We start from the raw sequence: 18,126 nt of genomic DNA, 5'->3' as shown, positions 1-18,126 counted from the left end.
GGTCTGAACACACCTGCAAGTCATGCGACATGTTATACTGTTGTCACCAGAGCATCTTAAACCAAATGAATCTGAATCTGAAATCTTTGAAAGAGAAATAACTTGGACACCTTCATTGGCTGTGGCTGCCCTGGGGCCGGTGCCCCAAAGAAGGAATCATAAGGACTATCTCAGGGAAAGAATTAGAAATGTGGAATTGACCAATATTACAACCAGTGTTGAATTTGAAGCCTCAATTGTCATGCTGTCCCTTACCTTGGACTCTCAGTTAGATTGTACCAAGTGAAAGAACATAGAGGCAAATGTACACTTTTGATTGTTTTTATTGTGCCTATTATGATAAAGCAGTACAATACTAAGGTAGCAAAGATGGGAGTCCAGATGTGTAAAATAAATGGTTTCGAAGCAATTATCTGGTTAAAGAGCCCCAAGAGATGCAACTGGAAGCTTTGTGTTGGCTGTGCTCAGAGACATGAGTACCAGGTGGCTGAGGAGCTGGTGGACATTAAGGAGGGAGTGGTCCTGAAGCCCCTGTGGATGGTCCCCTGGCCCCACCCCTGAGTCATGGCAGAATTTGTTCTTGTTGTGGAGTGAAAGTTTCTGTTTACCCAGTGGTTTGTTAACCTGTTCTGCAAGAATGACACAAGAGAAAAAAACACATTTGAACTGAAATATACCAAACTTAGAGAGAAAGTCCCACTAGATGCACAGCAGACAATTTTAGGGACAATAAACAATGGAGACAAGTGGACCCTTGGTGCCACCATATGTTAGGAACTCTTCCCATTGCCACAGAATGCTGGTCTCCCAAGCAGACAAATGGCGATGATGCTGGAATAGACCAGGCTCTTGAGGAGGAGGAGGAGGTAGGTGTAGTAGGCAGAGGTGTTCATGAGCTGCAGCTGCAGGGTATCTAAAAGAAGTCATTTATTAGTTTCACCTTCTGTTCTTTTGAAGGGCTAGGACTTATTAATGGGAGAGGGGTCACATTATACATTTCTGATGACCTAGGTTGAAGTGATGCCCCCACACCAGCACAACCTGACAATAAACGTCTACACCACCAACAACCACCACCACCATCACCAGATAACTCAGAATCCAGCTTTCAGGTCAAGTCAATCAACAACCTATGGGAAATTCACTTAGAACATTCTAAAGTATTAAAAAGTAAGGCTGATGAATCGATCTGAAAAAGCATTGGTTAAAAATAGCTTTTACCATTTCTTCACCCCCACCACATCTGTAAGTAATAATATATCTAATATGCTTTAATCACTAACTAAATGGCAGACATTTAATTTGAGAGGTTTGTGTGCAAAGCTTTAATCTTACTTAATTTTTCAATAACCTAGGAGATTATTATTTTCATTGCCATTTTACAAATAAATTGAGGACAGAGAATTGATTTGCCTGATGTCATACAGTTAGTAAATACCACCAGCAAGATTTTAATCCCAGCAACATAATGTTCAAGAACACATTCTTACCTACTCTGTATTTCTGTACCTCCACGTGTAATAAATACTCCTGACAACAAAGAGTTAAGCATAAATATAAAGATGAATTGCTGATTTAGAAGCATCTTAGCCATTACATCTTGTGCATTGCTGAGATTCCTATCAAGGGTACAATCAATGGAAATTTGCTTGTGTTCAAGGTAGGGTGGGTGGGAGGTTTTAGTAAAGAGAGCATTAGTTGTGATGAGCACTGGGTGATGAGTGGAAGTTTAAATCACCATATTGTATACCTGAAACTAATATCACACTCTATGTTAACTAACTGGAATTTAAATAAAAACTTAAAAAAATAATAAAATAAAAAAGTGAAAGAAAGGGGCAAATCCAAATTCTCTGCAATTTTAGGAGGTCAAACTCGCTCCCTTGTCCTTCTTGAATACCTTTATTGTAGTTACGATGTTATAGGATAATTGCATTTACTATCCTTTGAGGTTTTGCAGGAAATACATGATATCAAGAAATAATTAATGCCAATGATAGAGGGCCAGATCGGCTACTCGATGAACCATCAGGTTGAGTCTGTTCTTATGGAAATTTCTTTTACATATTTATCTCCAAAGAGTCAGAACTCCAGAATCATTAGCCCTTGTTGTGGAAAAGAACATCAAGTGATGCTGTGCTCATAATTCTTTGACAAAGGGTCCTTGGTCAAGTAACATATTAGCTAAAGTCTAGAGGCCCCTTGATATGGACATGGAGGGCAGATCAGCAGAGCTAGAGCCAATGGTCCTTGTACTTTCTTATTACATATGTTGGAATAAAAGTCCTGAAGCTAGTACTTATGTGTCAGCTAAGTGAAATATCCTATGTTAGACATATGTGACCTTATGTCTTCAATTACTGAATGAGGCATTATTTGTGTTATTTCTGCTTGGCTCAGAAAATGTAACTACTGTACTCATATTCACGTAGCTAAAAATTAAAAGACTGGGGTTAATGTCCAGTCTGTGACATTTGAAACCTTGCACTTACACCCCCTCCCCATGTGTGCACCTGTCTCAGGGCCTTAGCTTTGGGATATCTTGCTTTATGACAAAAACAGAATAGAAAACTGAGTAAAGCGTATGAATTGTTAATTCGGATGGTCTGAGTTGAAGCCCCTGATCTCACTGTGTGGTGGTGCAAGGGACTTAATTAATTTTAGCTCATTGCCTCATGTGTGAAATGGGAATAAAATCCTTCACAGTGAGTATTAAGGGAATTAAATAAAATGCACTCACAGTGCAGCACAACACCTTCTGTACAAGAAGCTCTCAGTGTCGGTTCATGTTATTAACCACCAGCAAGAACAAGGACTTAAAAATATAGAAGCAACTTGATATCATGTTTTCCTCAGTTAGTAGAAACAAAACCTACAGAAAAAATGAAGTCCATTGTTGAAAGAATTCAGAGCACATCACTGCAACCCTAATTTATAGTTCTCTCACACCCAAACCTGCATTTACTGTGTGAAGATGACTCCTGAGAAATGATGGATTGACTTAAATATCACTCAGTCTATTTTGCAAGATCCAGCCATTCTGAGGTTTCTCCCTGAAGCCTGGGAAGTTCAAAGGTTAAATTGATCTGCAGGAAAAAGTGCTATAGCATAACATAAAGGCAAACATAGACAAAATCTTACCATCTTTATATCTCACAGAAGGTTTTGTGGAGTTTCTAGCAGCAAGCTCTAAAAGAAATGAGGACAAGTATTCAATTATTCATATCCGTTATTTGACAGGTGTCTGTGTTGTGGATAGATGGATAAGTAGATAGACAGATAGATAGAATTTGTCAACCAAGAGGGGAGAGTCATTACTAATATGAGCCCCACAATTCCAGAACTGATTGTTCTGAGTGTATAATTCAGTAGATCAATTCATATATTGTATTTCTGCACATGAAGATGTTGAAGTTCATGAATGATACATTTTTTTCTTCTTTTCTCACCACTGGAGGGTAATGTCTAAGACAATTTTGTTTTCCTTCTGTGCTCATAGCTCCCAGCATAGTGCCTGCTGCACAGTAGGTGTTCTATAAATACTTGTTGAATGGAAAAATAACTAGAAACATTGGCTGCTGTACCGTCCTCAGCACCCACTGCCTACATGAAGGATTGCTACCAAAATGAATTCATCCAACCCTAGAATGCACGGCAGAATCTTACATGTTAGAAGGAGTCTGGTTTAGGTAAATTCCCCTTCTAAGCAAAAGAAAGAGGCCCTACATTTCCAAATCATGCATGTTCCTAGTATCCTCAACTCCTACACATGATTTTCTGGAGTGAGGGGTGGTGTTTGTGGACATGACAACAATCCTAATGAAAGCCAATACCTATTGAGTGATCATTACCGTGCCAGGCACTATGTGAAATGTTCACATGTATTAGGTCATCTGATCCCCCCAGTGACACTAAAGTGGGCTATATTCATGTTAGACATGAAGAAATAAGGTTTAGAGAGTCGAAGTAACTTGCTGGGAGTCATACCAGTGATTGGCAGAGCCAGCACTCAAAGGAGTGAGGGTTTAGATGAACTAGAGCATGTGGAAAATACCTTGTAAAACAATCCATAGAAATGGATAATAAGTCCACCATTGTGGACTCTCAGACATCATCTCTTCCAGTATCTTAATTACTCTTAACAAATGACCCTTCTGTTACAGAAGTTTAACATTTCAGTCCACTTCTTTCAAGGGATAAAAAGATGGGCCAACTAATAATTTTAGTTTTCTGAATATATAAAACTGAGGTGAGGGTTGTACTTCTTTACAGTGTAAAAAACAACAACAAAAACAAAACCCAACATGCACACAAAGACAAAAATCCTTGAAAAGATCATTGACTGTTGGATGGAGGAAGAGAGTCCCAACATGTTTTGGTTTATCCTTTCTCTGCTTGATGTGTCCTTGTCCATACCTATATGGTTCTGTTATGCAAATCGTTCACTCCACACAATCTTATTTTGGTACACTCTTAACAAATAAATCTGAGCTGTAGGCTTTGGAGTAAATCCCAAGAATAAAAAAGTATATATAATCATGTTTGGTGTTAAAATATTCTCAAGAACTGACTTAAAGTGTCTTAAAATTCCCTTTCTTTTCTATAGTGGTTTTACTCATTAAAAGAGAAATAAAAATTTCTAATCACCACACATTGATTGATTGAAAAACATTCTCTCAATTTAACATGTAACAATGTAACAATCTCTCAAATTAAAATCTGTGGGTGTACCCTAGTTTTTTTTTCTCAATCACGTTCGTTGAAAACTTGGACCAGAATAGTTTTATCTTTTCCAAAATTACTTCATGGATTTGGGCTTCCATGTTTTATATATTCTTAGCTTTCATCAAAAACAAAAAGAACAAACAAAAAACTAACAAGAAACAGCATTAGAAATTTGCTGTAGAAAGGCATTAACAGAAATGCCCTCAATAGCTTTGTTGCTATGAGAAGATCTTGGGAGACATTCCTTTCAGAAATTAATTCCCAGGTAAAATACATCATGAATAAAAACACCTCCCTTTTCTATTATCATCACCATAGAATGTAATATAGTATATTTTTACTTTGATCACTATAAAAATCAATACCTAAAGGACTTCAGCCCAGTGGTTACATTAAACTTGTGTTTTTCTCATTTGCCTCCTCTCTGTTTCTTAGTGGTAGAAATAAGAAATTAGGGCTGTCTGTAATCTTACACCAGTTATTAGAAAAATATACATAAATACAATAAACAGATGAATAAATGTATCCATCTCATGTTTTCAGAAACAAGCATTTTCACTGGCATTATTACACTTTTTCTTCACCACATGCCAGGAGAAAGGAAAGTTAAGTAAGTTTTGACTCTAAATTTGATCACTGAAAACACTAAGGATCCAAGAGGATAAAGATTTACTTCAGCAATTCAGAGTGGTACACTGCAAAGGTTTTTGCATGTTTTGTTATGTGTTTGTTTCCCGCTGCTTCCCAAGGGCTTATGAAGCGCAGGGAAAGTACAGATTGGTTCCTTCTCATGGTCCCTCTGGGGTCTTGGTCTGTGATGTTAATGCCAGGACTTGACTGAGTCTAGTGAGTTACTGGACCACAGCCGGGTCAGGGCACCTTCAGCTGTCTGCCCACACTGTCTAAATATGTCCAGCATAAGCCCCAATGAGGTTCATTTGGGACACAATGCCTGAATCATGCCTGAATCACAAGTGACCCTGAGTGATTAGGAAAATTATATTCTCTCTACTGTAGTGATCCTCCTTGGGGCAGTAGTTCGTTCTGCATCTCTACCAGGCCTGGCACACACTAGGACTGCAATAATGTTTGCTGAGCAGCTTTACCAATGGTAAGGAATATATCCATTATGTAGAATGGAAGAATAATTGTACACATTAGCTTCACCCAATCTTTATTTACCAAACTTCACCTTAGAGTGGTATATAAAATTCAAATCTGAGAAATCTAAGACCATACTAAAACCATAGTGACCAAATTATTGTAGCTTCTATCTCATTGTTTATGGGTTATACTTTGTGTAGAGCAAGATTGAAGTGAGAAGGACTTTGACCGCTGAATAGAATATTCCTGAAAGATGTATAATTGTTCTTATTTCCTGATAAAGTAAGATCATCAAAAGTGGTTCTTGAGCATTTATGATTTGCGAGGTTGCTAGGTGCTTTCATGTGTATTGTTTCATTTAATTCGTACAATGATCCCCAAAAAACATCACTGTGAACTTCATAGTTTGGATGATGAAACTGAGGCAAGAAAGACTAAGTGAATTTGTCTTTTTCTTTTTCTCTGTATGTTCCAAAGTCCATTTTACTTCAATTCTATGGGAAAATAGCAGGACATTTATGCTACCATTAAAGGTAACAACATCAATGAAAGGTTTCTATTTGTTTCTTTTCATTAGTATTTGACAGAAAAGGTGGAATATTTCCTTTGGGAAGAAAAAGGTACTGGAAAGTTGCATTCATATATACACGTACATACCTTTTTTCTGTGAAGGAAATAGAATCTCTTGATCAACTCCTCCTTTATTCCGCTCGTGTTTGACAATACATTTGTGTTCTTTATCCACTGATGCTCCAGTCACGGTCAGCCAGCTGAATTTCATGTATGTGTTATTAGTCTTCATGGTGTCTCCCTGCTGTGATTTCAGAATTGTTTCGTCATCCCTTTCTTTCCAATCTATCTTAATAACATCAGGGAAAAAGTCCTCAAGGAGACAAAGATATGTTCCAGCCTTATGAAGTCTTCTTTCAGCAATTGAAGGAAGGAAAATTGTGGGCTTGGGAGAAATGTCTGCATCAAGGCTTCTATCTGTGGGTAAGTGGAATAGCAATTAGAACATTATTAGAGAAACACAAATTTTGTGTGGTTGGAACCACCCAGCACAGTGAAATGAGGAAATTTGCCATAGAATTAGTGCTTATCTCAGACCTTTCATCCACAGTGGGTTATGAGGGACTGATTGTCCTTATTTTCAGTGGGAAAACAGGTACAAGAAGTCATGTAACTTGCTCAAAGTCACAACACTTAAGTGGCGGAGTCTGGATTAAAATGTGAGATTTTTTGAAACAATACATAGTCACTTGTCTGAGAATTCACTTCCATGTGTCCTTGACAATATATCAAGTTGACCTTTAAATCTTCAAATTGGATCCCAAATGCACTTCTGAAGTAATGGAGGTCCCCTACTTGATTCCTGATTTTACAAAACATCTCAATCTCACATCTGAACAACTCCAGGATTTTAAGTAGGATAATGTTTAAAACTGCACCTCCCAAATATTTACAATGCCTTGAATTTAGAAGCAATGGGGCAGTATTTCCAAAACTGCTATTAGAAAGCTTATTTTTTTCAGAAATGCTTTTGTATTAACTTTATCAAGTAACACACATCAGAATTTTGTTTTGCTTTGGAAAATGTTCACTGAAAGCACATTTTTGTATTGGAATTTCATTTGAGGTTTATATATGACTAAGATGACACCATATTTTGACTCTCAATGTCTCCCTTTAAAGTTGAATCTGCCCTAGAAAGCTGCTAAATGGTTTTTAGAACCCCACAATATCTGTGATTTCACCTGTTGAATAAAGTATATATATAATTGGTGTAATGTTAGAAGTATGGTTCCAGAGTTTCTTGCAGACATAATGTCAAATATATAACAAAACATCTTTGATTTTAAAGGGCATGTCACTTGAATACTGGTATGTTACTTGATTATGCATTTATTGTTAGTGATTAAAATTATAAAAGTTAGAATCCTTTTAAATTTATTTCCAACTGAAATGCAAGTGCTTTACTGATATTCTCTTAGAGCTACTTTGGAGTTAGTTTAGTAATTCAATGGGCAGTTTCTTTAGAATTCAATGAGAAATTGGATTTCTCATTCGAGAAGTAAAGGAAGAAAAATCTTTTCTGGGTGGCTCATAGTACTCTTTTTTTTTTTTAGGAAAAAAATTCTTGAGAATGTCTCCTTGTGTAGCAAAGCTCTTATTTTCATACAAAATCAGTAACAAACAATGAGCTTTTATTCATGAATAAATAGAATTAGGTCATAACGTACTTATTTTAACTTTATATATCTTGTGCATGGTGTAAATACTATTTTATTGATTATAATATTAAGACACTGTATATTTCTCCAATGATATATTTTGCTTTTAATTTGAAAAACATATTAGATAAAGAAGATTAATTTTTCAATTGTATGATATTATTTTTTCAATTATGTGATATTTACATAATTTTAGCCTCTAGTCAATATATTAAGGAATCTAATTTTCATCTTAGAAACTTTGTGTGTTTTTTTTATAGGAATACTTCTGATTCATTATAGTAAAGAAATTGAAAATCAACTGATGAACTTGAAAAATTTCTGGATGGTAACACACTGGTTTTACCTCCTGTCCCTTTTCTTTAACTAGACTCTTGATGTTTTATTCTTTTCAGCATAAAATGAATCTTGAGCTTCCACAATTTTCTCAGTGGAATGTAAGTTGTGCATTAAAATAGTGTACTTGATTAAATATGGTTAGTGCCTATATTTTGGGTAATAATATTACATAGTTTTTCCTTCAACATTCTTTTTAAAACGTATTAACAGTGATTTTTATGGCCAAAATCATTTTTATGATGCATAAATTAGAAACCAGATTCCAAGAAAAATAAACCTGTCCAATACACTTACATACATTCATTTGCATAATCACAAAATACATTGGAGTTAAATTGCCGGAGTTAATTTATATTTTATTAAGATGCAGCAGTATGAATTCTATATAAATTTACCAAATGTCAACTACATTTTCAAGTGCAAGTGTAATATTTCAAACCTGCATATTGATGTTGATTTAATTATTCTCTATTTTTTCTGTTATTTTTCTTTTATTAAATACATAAAGCTGTTTCATATTTGAATATGAATTTCAAATTTATGGCATTTCTAACTTTATTTAAAATACTAACTGTATTTAAAAAGTTTAAACTTTTTTCTAATAAATGTGAGCATGAAGGCCAAACTTGTTGGCGTCTGACCATGTCTGCCGAAGGTCACCATCTGTGAATGACATTAAGTGTCATGGTGCCCACAGTAATGATGCAGTGGGAGCATGAAATGTGCTCGTTTAAAGACCATTTCTTCCATTTTATAAAGTGGATGTGGAAGGCAATGCCCCACTCTTTCACTTCACATTCCTCCTAAAGGACTCATGCACTGAAGTCCTTTTCTCATTTTATGGTGGGAAAAACATAACAAATTTGAAAATGTAGTGTACTTCATCACATTTTCCCCCCACCTTTGAACATAAAATTTGACCCTGTGTTTCTTGATAGATAATCACAGGCCTTTTTCTTCTGCTTTCCTTAGTGCTTTTGATCTATTTTTATTTCATGGCCTAACTCTACTTGTGTATTTTATTTTAAGCCTTCTCAAATAGATTTTAGAAATAGGTAATACAACTAAGTGAGAAATATTTTGTGCATTAGAACTTGTTTCTTTTTCTGCCCCAGAGCTTGATAGTTTGGTAAGGTCTAACCCAAAGATGACATGAAAAATGGGAGATGTTTGCAAACGCTGCTCTGAGATACAGACACAAAACATGTAGAATTCAAACACACTGAAATACCAGAACATAAGGTGAAGCTTTCATTCTCTGCACACACAGCTAAGACCCATAGACTGGAGAGAAAAGGTAAAGTATTTACCCTAAAACATCCTGCAAAACAGGGCTACTAACTCACTTTATCAGCAGATTATTCTCATTTTATGGTGGGAAAATCACTGACCATGTCCCAATTTTATGATAGCTATTTCCATATTTAATTTCACATACCTTAGCACCTTCCACTTGAGATTGTTGTTACATCAATAATAAGAATGGATAAAAATCCAAAATGTTAAAACAGTAACAAGTGTCATATAAAATTTTAATTTTTTTCTTTATTTTTCTCTTCCAATTTTTTTCATAATGAGCATGTATTATTTTTAAAATTTTAAGAAAGCAATAACCAGATTATACAGAAAGTGATAGATCTAGATTCATAGTCCATATTCCTCTTTACACCACACTCTTCTCAAAAACATCTTTTCAGGAACTCGTGAATTATGTCTGTGTCACCATTATTAAACTTGATTGCTAGAATTTACATTGATTATGTAGTCAGTTGGAAAAAAGAGCACCAGAAACTTGCTTTTCAATTTATGAATTCATTTGTACCTATTTTCATAACCATTAAGGAAAACTTAATATATTTCTTTCATTTTTTCAATGTTTTATCACCTTTGTGAAAATTCTTTGAAAACTTTTATTTGACTAGACCTAGTACTCTAGAAACATCCTTCTGAGATATTCTCCCTCATTCAGGCAAAATTTCATCTTTAAGGCTAATGAAAAATGAACAAATTTACCAGACTGATATTGGGGGGGGAAACCTAGCTTATGACATTTTTAAGTGCGTTGCATAGTTAAATATTTTGATAGTTGATATTCATCATCCTCTGACCAAATGAAAGTTTAGCAATTTTTGTTCATTCTTTTCCATTGGTTATTTTTGGAATCACATAAATAAGATATACAGTCTTCTTTATAAAACTTTCAATACAGAAATCCCAAATGGACCTAACATTTCCTCCTCTTAGGGACCTGCAGTTGCTGCAGCTAGTTAGTCCTTGTTAATGTTCTCCATGCTAGCTCAGGCAGCAACTACCTCCAAGGACTGGAATGGAGTCACCAACCTCTCCAAGGATCATGCTGCAACTTGTGACCAAACTGGGACCAAATCCTAGAATTCTGAGCCAGCACCAGCACCTAGCCTGCAGGCCCTGCATCACCTGCCTTCCTTCCCTACCTTATACGGAAGAATGTAAAGAAAATTTACCTGTAATCCTGAGCTGTGTGCCAGGACCAAACACTTTGTTGCTGCTCCAGCCATACCAATCCCACTATCTGAAAAGCTCTTACAAAAAACTCCCTTTGTGCCTCTTTTATTTTTTTTTAATTTTTTTTTAAATAGTGCCCGTATTTTTTCAATATTTATATAAATATATAAAAATGGACCCTGCTAATATTTTTCTTTTGAGAAAGAAAGAGGGTGCAAGCAGGGCGTTGGGACACAGGGAGAGGGAGAGAGAGGGGAGAGGCATGACCAGCAGGCAGGGAAATAATTATCTCACAACCCTGTGATCATGACCTGAGTCTACATCAAGAGCTGGATCCTTAACCAACTGAACCATGCAGGAGCCTCAAACCCTGCTATCATTAAACAAAGATGAACCTGAAGCAAAATCACATTAGATATGAACTGATGAACTGACCCCTCTCTGCCTGGTCAGCTTGGTTCTGTCTTTCCCGTCTTACTCACAGGGGTTGGAAAATATGATTTTACCTTTTCTCACCATTTTCCTGAAAGTTCTAATCTCTTCCCTTAAAGGGTTTTCTTCTATGATAACACTTCTTTTACTGGAGTGTAATTTACAGTTATTATTTCTTTAATTTTCAAAGAAGAAAAAAATAGAAATAATATATTTAAGTATTTAATAAATGAGTGTTCAGTATTTTTACAGGATTATTTTATTTGCATATATTGAGGGGTGGGGATATCTGGTTTAATTGTAAAGTAAGTTCTTTCCAGAATCTAATTCCCACTGATACTAGACCTGATAAGTTGTTACAGAGTTTGAAATCATAATGATCGTCTCTTAACCTAGTTATTCCTGAAGGACTGCTCCCTTGAGCTTGAAATTACCCTAACAGTTTCCAGGGAATTGATTTAAAATTCTGAGTTGCTCCATCAGAGGATCCTGTTTGTTTTGGTCTCTCTGCAGCTGTCCCAGCAGGAGTGCAAAGGCAGCTCTGAGTTATGCAATTGAGTTATGCAATTGAGTTATGCATGCAGTACAACTCTCCCTCCCCTTCTGTTCTTCCTCCCATGTGCACTTTCTCGCCATCTCTCTCTCTCAAATAAATAAATAAATAAATAAATAAATAAACAAATAAATAAAATCTTAAAAAAATATGGCCTAATGTTTCTAATATCACATAATGGTCTAGACCACATTTTTGGAATGGACAAGTCTCTATTGGATCCCATTCTTTGCCATAGTAACTAGCCATGTAATTTTAGACAAAAAACTGAACATCTCTAAGCCTCAGTTTCCCCACCTGTGAAACTGGAAAGAGAAGACTTTCTGTATAGGGCTGTTAAGGAATGAGATAATTCACTAAACTAGTCAGCATGGTAACTGACCCTCAATAAATCTTAGCTAATATTATTGTTCCCTTTACAAGGACAGTGAAAGGCCTTTTTATCAAATTCTTCCAACAAACATATGAATTTTATTTTTTTTAAATTTTTATTTATTTACTTGAGAGAAAGCATGACTGGGGGGAGGGGCAGAGACAGAGGGAGAAGCAGACTCCCTGCTGAGCAGGGAGCCTGATGTGGGGCTCTATCCCAGGACCCTGAGGTCATGACCTGAGCTGAAGGCAACCACTTAACCGACTGAGCCACACAGGTGCCCCAAATATGTGAATTTTATAAGCAATAGGTATTACATAAATTAAGAAAGCAAAAGAGTTGATGAATCTAAGATGTTCTGTGTCTCTGGTAGCCACAAGCAGAAAAATGTGGGACCCAATGAAGCTACAATCTAGAATAGTTGTCCTCTAGACTGGAAGCTTTTTGAGGGATGAGACTGTGTCTTGTCCACCCTTTTATCTCTAGCATCCAGTACAGAAACTGTCTTCAATAAACATTTGCTGAGACAATAAATGAACAAACAAAAATGTAAAAGCATGCAGACAGACTCTTTTCATGGGTTCTGGAACTGAAATGGTTTACTGAGTTCACAAATTCCATTAAACTAGACCATCTCTGAGCAATATCACAAGAGCCACAAGCACAAGTTTTGACCAGTCTCAGCCTCCCCTCTGAGATGCTACAATAATAAGTGAGATTTATTGATGTTCTACAGTCATTTGCTCTAAGAGTTATTTTTTTTTGCACTTCTGTTAAAAAGAGATCAAAGAAATCATATATTTCACAGGTTATTAGAGAAAGATGCACTACCATTAAGAAAGGAGCACTATTAATACTAGAGGTAGTTAAATAAAGTGTTTCTCACTTAAGAGACTGTCTACAAGAACAGCATGTTGAACCAAAAACTCACACCAATGGTTTGTAGACACAGTCCTAAAAAAATTTTAATTTCAATCCTGAGTATATTTTAGTGTGTGTGTATTTTCTAAAAGTAGTATTTCAATCTGCTTGCAAGCAGGGAAATAAATAAATCATTTGCAAACTAGTTTTCTTCCCACTAGAATGACCAGTAGCTGCAAAATTGCTGTCCATATGCTGAGGTGATCCTATATTGTTTTTTTCTAAAAGCATCTATCAATTTTTCATTCACAGGATCAAAACAAAACAAAGTTACTTACCTGGGGGAGTTACTATGAGCTTAGTTCCTTGTGCAAATATCTTGATCCAGCCTGAGTTATCACACTGGTTAGAGGTTCTACAAAAACATCAGCCTTCTCCTGAGCTTCAAGGCAGGACCAGCAGGTAGAAACATTGTACTGGCAATTCTGATCTTCTGGATTCCCTTGGAAGTCCTTGAATACAAGCTCATAGCATCTGATATTTTATGTTTTCCTGGGATTAGTTGACCCAAATGTCTGTTTTCCAAGGAGGCAGTAATCACTGAGAAGTGCTGATAGAAAACAGAAACAATAAAAGCAAAAGAAAAAAAGAGAGATTGGGAGTAACGGGTCAACCAACTATTTATCTACATTATCAGGAAAAGTATTCAGTGAATTAAGCGGTTTTGATTTCCAGGTGTTCAATTGTGTGAAACTGCTCAGAGATGCATCAAAGGAAAAGCCCTTCTGTTCTCACAAACACCAGACCAGCTCTGTTAGCAATATGGGATTATATTTCTAAAGGAGGAAACTTCAGTAACCCAAATGCAACGTACCAACAGAGATATACTTGAGAAATGTGATCAATGGTCTCCATTGTGTTTTTTTTTTTCCAAAAAGTTAACTTTATTAGCAAAATCAAATGGTATTTGTCTTTATCTGACTTATTTCACTTAGCATAATACCCTCTAGGTCCATCCATTTGTTGCAAAGGGCAAGATTTCATTTATTCTTTTTATGGTTAAGTAATATTCCATTATATATATATACATATATATATAATATTCCATTATATATATATAATATTCCATTATATATATATAATATTCCATTATATATATATATATATATATATATATATATATATATATATAAAATCCCTTCTTCCTTATCCATTCATTTATCATTGGACATTTGGGTTGCTTTCACATCTTAGCTATTGTAAATAATGTGGCGATAAACATAGGAGTGCATGTATCTTTTCAAATTAGTGTTTTCATTTTCTTTAGGTTAATACCCAGTAGTGGAATCATTGAATCATATGGTAGTCCTATTTCTAATTTTTTGGGGGAAACACCATACTATTTTCCACAGTAGTTGCCCCAATTTACATTCTCCCTGACAGTGTACAAGGGTTCCTTTTTTTCCACATCCTCATCAACACTTGTTATTTCTTGTCTTTTTTTTTTTAATTTTTTATTGTTATGTTAATCACCATATATTACATCATTTGTTTTTGGTGCAGTGTTCCATGATTCATTGTTTGTTCATAACACCCAGTGCTCCATGCAGAACGTGCCCTCCTCAATACCCATCACCAGGCTAACCCATCCCCCTACCCCCCTCCCCTCTAGAACCCTCAGTTTGTTTTTCAGAGTCCATCATCTCTCATGGTTCGTCTCCCCCTCTGACATACTCCCCTTTTCTTCCTCTCCTGTTATCTTCTTCTTTTTCTTTTTTCTTAAAATATGTTGCGTTATTTGTTTCCGAAGTACAAAACTGTGATTCAACAGTCCTGCACAATTCACAGCACTCACCGTAGCACATACCCTCCCCAATGTCTATCGCCCAGCCACCCCATCCCTCCCACCCCAACCACTCCAGTAACACTCAGTTTGTTTCCTGAGATTAAGAATTCCTCATATCAGTGAGGTCATATGATACATGTCTTTCTCTGATTGACTTATTTCACTCAGCATAACACCCTCCATTTCCATCCACGTCGTTGCAAATGGCAAGATCTCATTCCTTTTGATGGCTGCATAATATTCCATTGTGTATATATACCACTTCTTCTTTATCCATTCATCTGTCGATGGGCATCTTGGCTCTTTCCACAGTTTGGCTATGGTGGACATTGTTGCTATAAACATTGGGGTACACGTACCCCTTCGGGTCCCTACATTTGTATCTTTGTGGTAAATACCCAGTAGTGCAATTGCTGGATCGAACGGTAGCTCTAATTTCAACTGTTTGAGGAACCTCCATACTGTTTTCCAGAGGGGTTGCACCAGCTTGCATTCCCACCAACAGTGTAGGAGGGTTCCCCTTTCTCCACATCCCCGCCAACATCTGTCGTTCCCTGACTTGTTAATTTTAGCCATTCTGACGGGTGTGAGGTGGTATCTCATGGAGGTTTTGATTTGGATTTCCCTGATGCCGAGCGATGTTGAGCACTTTTTCATGTGTCTGTTGGCCATTTGGATGTCTTCTTTGCAGAAATGTCTGTTCATGTCTTCTGCCCATTTCTTGATTGGATTATTTGTTCTTTGGGTGTTGAGTTTGATAAGTTCTTTATAGATTTTGGAGACTAGCCCTTTATCTGATATGTCATTTGCAAATATTTTCTCGCATTCTGTCGGTTGTCTTTTGGTTTTGTGGACTGTTTCTTTTGCTGTGCAAAAGCTTTTTATCTTGATGAAATCCCAATAGTTCATTTTTGCCCTGGCTTCCCGTGCCTTTGGCGATGTTTCTAGGAAGAAGTTTCTGCGGCTAAGGTCGAAAAGGTTGCTACCTGTGTTCTCCTTTAGGATTTGGATGGACTCCTGTCTCACGTTTAGGTCTTTCAACCGTTTGGAGTCTATTTTTGTGTGTGGTGTAAGGAAATGGTCCAGTTTCATTCTTCTGCATGTGGCTGTCCAATTTTCCCAACACCATTTGTTGAAGAGACTGTCCTTTTGCCATTGGACATTCTTTCCTGCTTTGTCAAAAATAAGTTGACCATAGAGTTGAGGGTCCATTTCTGGGCTCTCGATTCTGTTCCATTGATCGATGTGTCTGTTTTTGTGCCAGTACCATACTGTCTTGATGATGACAGCTTTGTAATAGAGCTGGAAGTCCGGAATTGTGATGCCGCCAGCTTTGCTTTTCTTTTTCAGTATTCCTCTGGCTATTCTGGGTCTCTTCTGGTTCCATACAAATTTTAGGATTATTTGTTCCATTTCTTTGAAAAAAGTGGATGGTATTTTGATGGGGATTGCATTGAATGTGTAGATTGCTCTAGGTAGCATTGACATCTTCACAATGTTGATTCTCCCAATCCATGAGCATGGAACGTTTTTCCATTTCTTTGTGTCTTCTTCAATTTCTTTCATGAGTATTTTATAGTTTTCTGAGTACAGATCCTTTGCCTCTTTGGTTAGATTTATTCCTAGGTATCTAATGGTTTTGGGTGCAATTGTAAATGGGATAGACTCCTTGATTTGTCTCTCTTCTGTCTTGTTGTTGGTGTATAGGAATGCCACTGATTTCTGTGCATTGATTTTATATCCTGCCACTTTACTGAATTCCTGTATGAGTTCTAGCAGTTTTGGGGTGGAGTCTTTTGGGTTTTCCACATACAGTATCATATCATCTGCAAAGAGTGAGAGTTTGACTTCCTCTTTGCCAATTTGGATGCCTTTGATTTCTTTTTGTTGTCTGATTGCTGTGGCTAGGACTTCTAATACTATGTTGAATAGCAGTGGTGAGAGTGGACATCCCTGCCGCGTTCCTGACCTTAGGGGAAAAGCTCTCAGCCTTTCCCCATTGAGAATGATATTCGCTGTAGGTTTTTCATAGATGGCTTTTATGATATTGAGGTATGTACCCTCTATCCCTATACTCTGAAGAGTTTTGATCAAGAAAGGATGTTGTACTTTGTCAAATGCTTTTTCTGCATCTATTGAGAGGATCATATGATTCTTGTTCTTTCTTTTGTTAATGTATTGTATCACGTTGATTGATTTGCGGATGTTGAACCAGCCTTGCAGCCCAGGAATAAATCCCACTTGGTCGTGGTGAATAATCCTTTTAATGTACTGTTGGATCCTATTGGCTAGTATTTTGGTGAGAATTTTTGCATCCATGTTCATCAAGGATATTGGTCTATAATTCTCTTTTTTGATGGGGTCTTTGTCTGGTTTTGGGATCAAGGTAATGCTGGCCTCATAAAATGAGTTTGGAAGTTTCCCTTCCATTTCTATTTTTTGGAACAGTTTCAGGAAAATAGGTATTAATTCTTCTTGAAATGTCTGATAGAATTCCCCTGGGAAGCCATCTGGCCCTGGGCTTTTGTTTCTTGGGAGATTTTTGATGACTGTTTCAATTTCCTTAGTGGTTATAGGTCTGTTCAGGTTTTCTATTTCTTCCTGGTTCAATTTTGGTAGTTGATACATCTCTAGGAATGCACCCATTTCTTCCAGGTTATCTAATTTGCTGGCATAGAGTTGCTCATAATATGTTCTTATAATTGTTTGTATTTCTTTGGTGTTGCTTGTGATCTCTCCTCTTTCATTCATGATTTTGTTGATTTGGGTCATTTCTCTTTTCTTTTGGATCAGTCTGGCCAGGGGTTTATCAATCTTGTTAATTCTTTCAAAGAACCAGCTCCTAGTTTCGTTGATCTGTTCTACTGTTCTTTTGGTTTCTAGTTCATTGATTTCTGCTCTGATCTTGATGATTTCTCTTCTCCTGCTGGGTTTATGCTTTATTTGCTGTTCTTTCTCCAGCTCCTTTAGGTGTAGGGTTAGGTTGTGTATTTGAGACCTTTCTTGTTTCTTGAGAAAGGCTTGTATTGCTATATACTTTCCTCTCAGGACTGCCTTTGCTGTATCCCAAAGATTTTGAACAGTTGTGTTTTCATTTTCATTGGTTTCCATGAATTTTTTAAATTCTTCTTTAATTTCCTGGTTGACCCATTCATTCTTTAGTAGGATGCTCTTTAGC

At 36.5% G+C, this 18,126-nt stretch overlaps 1 gene segment (V, D, J or C); it reads right to left on the bottom strand.

Annotated features, from left to right (window-relative positions):
- Positions 1–339: 339 nt before the first annotated feature.
- Positions 340–13,499, bottom strand: LOC118356144. The segment is given in 4 exon segments: positions 340–913; positions 3,142–3,189; positions 6,487–6,816; positions 13,441–13,499. Coding segments are annotated over 3 exon segments (336 nt in total).
- Positions 13,500–18,126: the final 4,627 nt, after the last annotated feature.

This window comes from Zalophus californianus, chromosome 12, assembly GCF_009762305.2.
Source record: "Zalophus californianus isolate mZalCal1 chromosome 12, mZalCal1.pri.v2, whole genome shotgun sequence".
NCBI classification, from domain to species: Eukaryota; Metazoa; Chordata; class Mammalia; order Carnivora; family Otariidae; genus Zalophus; species Zalophus californianus.
The sequence above is the reverse complement of the archived record's forward strand: the minus strand, read 5'-3'. Positions and strand labels throughout refer to the sequence as shown.